The sequence below is a fragment of the Fonticula alba genome (assembly GCF_000388065.1).
Source record: "Fonticula alba strain ATCC 38817 unplaced genomic scaffold supercont2.8, whole genome shotgun sequence".
Taxonomy (NCBI): Eukaryota; order Rotosphaerida; family Fonticulaceae; genus Fonticula; species Fonticula alba.
In genome coordinates, this window is record NW_009242978.1 from 1,679,927 (window position 1) to 1,685,808 (window position 5,882).

The 5,882-nt window shown below is 66.0% G+C and overlaps 2 protein-coding genes across 2 annotated transcripts; both read left to right on the plus strand.

Moving 5' to 3' along the window:
• Positions 1-602: 602 nt before the first annotated feature.
• Positions 603-1,901, plus strand: H696_05027 (hypothetical protein; the record flags this gene model as incomplete). Its single annotated transcript, XM_009498898.1, has 1 exon — positions 603-1,901. The coding sequence occupies one exon, from the start codon at positions 603-605 to the stop codon at positions 1,899-1,901; it is 1,299 nt and encodes a 432-aa protein (XP_009497173.1).
• A 283-nt stretch (positions 1,902-2,184) lies between these two features.
• H696_05028 (hypothetical protein) lies at positions 2,185-4,002 on the plus strand (the record flags this gene model as incomplete). The annotated part of the gene is made up of 2 exons (XM_009498899.1): positions 2,185-2,228; positions 2,392-4,002. The coding sequence occupies 2 exons, from the start codon at positions 2,185-2,187 to the stop codon at positions 3,956-3,958; spliced, it is 1,611 nt and encodes a 536-aa protein (XP_009497174.1). The 3' UTR covers positions 3,959-4,002.
• Between the last annotated feature and the right edge of the window lie 1,880 nt (positions 4,003-5,882).

Here is a 5,882-nt window from a genome sequence, read left to right on the forward strand (position 1 = left end):
CCCCCCCCCCCCCCCGGCTCCAGGATGCGAGGCACCGCCCGAGGGCCGGATCGTTGGGGGTGACCAGAGAGTGGTGCCGGGCACAATATCCATTGTGGGTTATGTCACCTCGTCCCCGTCAACCCCCCAATCATTTTAGGGCCCCCAGTGAGACCGGCCAGTTTCTCGCGGCGACATCAGGCCTCCTCCCGAAATACGCACGTCTGCCCTTCTTTCGCAAGCGCCCTGAGACAGTGTCTCCCAAAGAAGAGACAAACACCTGCAAGTGACACGCTCTCCTCCCGCTACCTCCTCAGATCGATCCAACACCTCCTCGCCAAGACTTCCCCCCACTCCTCCTCCTTCCTTTTTCCAGCCACGACGATTGAGGGCGCGACTCGACAGACCGGCCCCGCGCTATTACCCTTGGGCCGCACTAAGTACGCCATTCTTGATTGCTTTCGCTCGCTGCCGCGGCGGTCCGAACACCCACCACCGACATCGCCCACATCCTCGGCCCAGCACGTGCAAGGCCCTTGTGGTGGACTTTCCCCTGACCTGCAGCCACGCCGACGCTCCCTTGCCCGGCACCCGGTCACGGCCTCCGGCCTGCCGCCCAAAGTATGACCATCGCCGATCGCGTGCCTCCGCTCGAGCGGCGGCGCAAGTATCCGTGCATTTTCCCGGGCTGCGCCAAGCGCTTCAGCCGCAGCGAGCATCTCATTCGCCATGTGCGGACGCATACCGGGGAACGGCCTTTCCCATGCTTGGTCCCCGGGTGCGGGAGGTACTTTTCCCGGAACGACAACCTGCAGCAGCACATGTACACTCGCCACCGGGATGTGGTGATGGCGGCCACCGATGGCTTTGGACACCTGGCCGGTCGCGTGGATGCCGCCGGGCCCGGGGGTTTCTTCCCTCTGGCCGATGGCGGGGAGATGGGCATGCTCGGGGGCTTCAATGCCGGAGCCCCGGGCGCTGGGGTCGGCATGGCCGCCCCGCCGGGAGGCCTGGGAGCCCTGTTTCTCGGAGGCGCGGATCCCCACGCGAATCCCCACGCCGCCGGCCCGTCGCCGTACTATGGCCAGCATCGGCCGACATCGCCCCTCAGTCCGGGAGACCGGCGCCTGGATGGATCGCACTCGGGTCCGGTCAGTCCGGTTTCCCCGGGTGGCGGTGGCCCGGTCGGCGCGGCGGCACTTGGCGGTGTGGCGGCCGCCGCTCGACGGGCCACGGCCGCCCTGCTGGAGGCCGCTGCCCTTTCGGCCCGTCAAGAGTCCCTTGCCCATGGGGGAATGTTGCTGCGCGGCTCGGGGGGGCCCGCCGGGCCGGCGGGGGATATGGGCCTCCTGACCGGGGACCTGCCCGTTCCCCCGGAGGGCGGTCCCCCTCCGGCCATTCAGGATAGCGTGGCACTGGAGCAGCTCAGCCAATTGGCGGTCCTTGTGCAGCGCGACCCGGCCCTGTGGGGCGAGATCCACCGATCCTACCCTCAATTGGGCAGCGCCCTGTACTGGCATATCAATGCCAATATGCCGGGACTCGGGGCGGCTGTGGCCGCGGCCGCCAGCGCGGAGATGGCCCCCGGCGCTGGGGTCCCGCGCCCCGGGACGGCACCCCACCCGGGCGCTCATCTGTCGATTACGCATATTCCGCGCTTTGCCAAGCCCACCGAGGGGGAGCCTCTGTCGCCAAGTGAGGCGATGGCCGTGTCGCCGGTTTCCCCGTCCGGCGTATCGATTTCGGCACAGTCCTTCGGCATCCATACTCGCCCGGGCCATGGCGGAGCCGTTGGAAGCTCGGCTGTCGAGCCGGGCGCCGGTCTGCGCATCAACACGGCCTGCAGCGCCCCTCTGACGGGGCCCCATCGCGGTGCGTCTCGCGGGCAAGGATCGCCCCGTGTGCTTTGGTGCCTCTTATGAGTGTCTGTGAGAGTGAGAGCAAGGCCCGAGAGGAGGGGGAGAGAGAGAGAGAGAGGCCCCGATGGGAAGGGCAAAGGGCCGGGGAGGAGCCGGCGGAAGGGGGCGAGGGCGGTGTCTGGTGTATGTATTTGGCTGGAACGTGTGGAGCACAGGGTTCCGGTGCATTTCGGCTAGGATGTGTTCAAGGTGGATATCTAACCGAGCGGCATGTGGTCGCTGTTCGGCATGCGTGCCACTTGATGTCGGCGCCTATCACCTTTCCCCCATCACAGAGAGAGACTCCATGTCCATGACGCCGCCGGCCAGTTCGGAACTTCGATCCCTCGAGTGCGTTCCGATGGCTTGACCCTGCTATTCTGCGCGCCAGTGCCACAGGGGGGGGGGGGGCATACGAGAGACATGTTGCCGCCCCCGGCGAGGCATCTTTCGTTCGGCATTGCTCTGACCATTGGTTCGTCCATTTCGGGCATTGACGGCCCACTTTTGGCAGATCCGGCAATGAGTCGCGAGTGGAGGACAGCGTTCGCTGCGAGACAGGCGCCTCGAACTTCCGGGTGCCAATGTCACAAGCCCACTATCCTGGGGGGGGCCATGCCTCAGCCTATCAGCAGCAGCAGCAGCAGCAGCAGCAGCAGCAGCCCGGCACGCGATACTACCCGGGCTATTCGGCCACCGGGAGTGGGGTCGACTTTGTTTCGCCGGCACCTCCAGCCTCGGCAAAGAGCCATGCGCAGGAGGCCGGCCCCGAGCACACCCCCCTGGTGTATCCGGCGGAGGGGATGACAGACGCGCATGAGCCCAAGCACGCCAGCGAGGCCGATCGCCGTCGTGCGTCATTCCGAGATCTCCTCACGCCAAGCTCTCCCTTCTCGCCGGAGCACATGGCCGACCTGGGGAGGCTGTCGGCGGGGCATCCTTCCAGCGCAATGGGGGCCGGTGGGCCTTCGACGGGGATGTCGCCGGACCGGTGGTACCCCATGTGCACGATCAACCCGGCGGGTCCGGTGCCGGTGGCGGTCTCCCTGCACGAGGGGGCCCATGGGCATCTAGCAGGCCCAGCAGGGACCTCGGCCCCGGGACCAGGTGTGCACTATCCACCCCGGCAGCAGGAGCAGCAGCAGCAGCAGCAAGTGCACTATCAGCACGCTGCGAATGGGCACATGCCCCATTGGCTGGACGCCTCGGCCTCGAGGGAACCGTCGCAACAGCACGCTCCATCCCAACATCAGCCGCAGCAGCAACAGCAACAGCAGCAGCAGCAACATCATCAACACCACCACCAGCACCAACACCACCACCACCACCACCAACAGCAGCAGCACCACCATGCCGAGGCGGCCAACAAGGAATTGAGCCCGCTGCTTCATGCGCGCTCGGGGTCTTTCGAATTTGAACAGGCGCCGGCCGGCGACGGTGGGCAGTTCCACCTGGAGGCCGGGCACCGGCTGACGGTGTCGACCCTGGGAGGAGCCCCGGAGACCGTGGCAGACACCCCGGCCGAGGAGGGGCCGGAGATGGGGGGCGCCCAGCTGCACCCGATTCCAAAGGCCTCCATCAGCGCGAATGGGGCACTGCCGGCCTCGCCTACCGGGAGGGACTCGATGGGCAGCTGCCCGTCCGAACCGCAGCAACGGTATGCTGCTTCGCGGCACCACTTTTCGCAGCCATGCTCGATGTATCCCCCGGATCATGGGGGCCATTATGACCAGCAGGAGCACATGCGGCAGCCTCTCCAGCACTTCCTGTCGGGGGAGCAGCAGCAGCAGCAGCAGCAGCGGCAGCAGCAGCAGGATCGGGACCCGAAACAGCCGCCAACCGGTGACTCGGCTCCCTTCCCCAAGATGATGGAGCCCGGGGCCCCGTCAGCAGTGGTAGCTCCGGGGGATGGAGGGGACACCAGCAGCTCGGCATGTGCCACCCAGGCTGGGACCTATGCCCATGGACCGGACGTATCTATGCCCTCAGCGAACTCCCAGAACCAGCAGCGCGTATACCAGCAGCCGGTCTACCAGCATCAGCACCAGCCGCAGCACCACGAGCCAGAGATCCGCCTCTGAGTCTAAGAGAAGGGCGGGGCAAGGGGGCGACAGAGGGAGAGAGAGAGAGAGAGAGAGAGAGAGCGAACGAGCGAGAACGAGAGGAGGCCGAGGCGCTCTCTCACTTTTTGATGTCAATTTTGCAGGGGGCAGACGCGCCTGCGGCTCTCCCGCACGCAGCCCGACGCGCACACATACACACACACAAACACACACAAAGGCACATACACACATGTGCAAATGCCCAACATGTGTCCCTGGCCCGGCCCGGACCTAGAACAATAGAAAATAGAACTTGAACTTTAACACACATCCGCACACTGTTGAAGGTGTCTGCAGGGCACCAATACTCGCCGGCAGGGGGAGGGGAGGCCGGGGAGGCCGGGGGAGGGGGGGGGGGGGCACAGGACGCTCACGAAGGTCCAAGACTCCCATGAGGTGGGAAGTGCGTGAAGTTACGGAGCGGGGGGCGGCGGTAGCAAGGCAGCGAAGAGGGGGGGGGGGCGGAGGGCCTCGGTAGGATGGTCGGCGGTGTTGTCTCCACACAAGACCGCGGGAGGGCAGGGGTAGGAGAAAACCGTCGCCGTCGGGCCCCCCTCCCCCACAACCTAGGCCCGGGCGAGGAAGGTGAAAAACAGCCGGAGGAGCCTACCAAGACCGGACCCCCCTTCCCGAGGCAGGCGGCCCTGGGCCGAGAGACGGGCAAGTTTACGGCTCTTAATTATATTCCGGTGATTGCGAAGCGGGTGACTTGCTGCCGGCTGGATTCCCTCGTCCGGAAGGGGCCTTTCCTAAGTCGTTATTCGACACGTGCCCGCTCTGGGGGCGTGTTCTGTTCGAGGCATTCGGGGTAATGGTGTTCCATTTTAAATCTCTTATTGAAATGGGAATATTCTGGGAAATTCAGCCGACCGATATGGGGGATGTCATGACTCATTGGGCAAGGCGGCGCCCGAGCGCCCCGGCGCAGTACAAGGAGGATTAATCTGTGCGTTTGGAGGTGGAGCACCGAGCCTCCCTCCATCTGGCAGGCCGCCGAAATAGAAGGATCTCGGGGGGCGGACAAAAGTTGAGGAGGTCCGAGAGCAGAAGAGAGACAGAGAGAGAGAGAGAGGGAGAGAGTCAGAGGGGATGAGATTGGGAACCACGGCGGGCGGAGGCGGCCCCCTCGTCGGCTGGGGGAAAGTCGAGTGTCCGCGGGAGAAAATGGCGGTGGAACTTCGGGAGCCTGCCCCCGGAGCCAGCACGCCAACTCCCCTCGGCTTGTCCGCCTGTTGCCCTTTCCTCCCCCTGACCCCCCTGGGGTTTGAGCCGGGCGAGTATGAGCCAGGGGGCCGGCGGATTCACAACGGAGCATCGGCCGGCCGAGGAATGTAGGGGTAAATAGAGGGCTGAATGCTCGCCTGCAGGCACCGGCCGACCATGTTTCCCCCTTGCCTGGTAGAGAGCCCAAAAGGTGTGTCGGGGACATTATCTTGCACCTCACTCGGCGCCTGGACCGGGTCCGGGAACTCCCCCCCCCCCCTGTGTGGTGCGCCTGGGCGCGGCGCCGAGAGCCAGGGCGGGTGGCCCCTGCTGACTGGAAATCCGGTCCCTGTTGCTGGCCAGGCCAGCCTGTCACGATCGGGTGGAGAATCCCCTGGGAGGGGGGGGGGACCGGCGGCCCGGGCTCACCGAGAGCGCTGCGATCTCCCGAGAGCGTGTCCGGGTATGCTGGTTAAGAGGCAGCGAGACACGGAGCGAGGGCATGTTGGGAAGGAGGGGCGGTGTCTGCACGCGCATGTATGCATGGGTGGTCAGCAACAGCGGGCCAGCGAAGGGTCCCATCGGCCGGGAAGGGGGAGACGGGGAAAGGAAACACGTATGCGGGCGGAGCCTGGCTGTGGCTTGTCTGGCCCGAGGCAGGCCCTCCTGGGGGGGGGGGGGGGGGGGGGGGGGGGGGGGG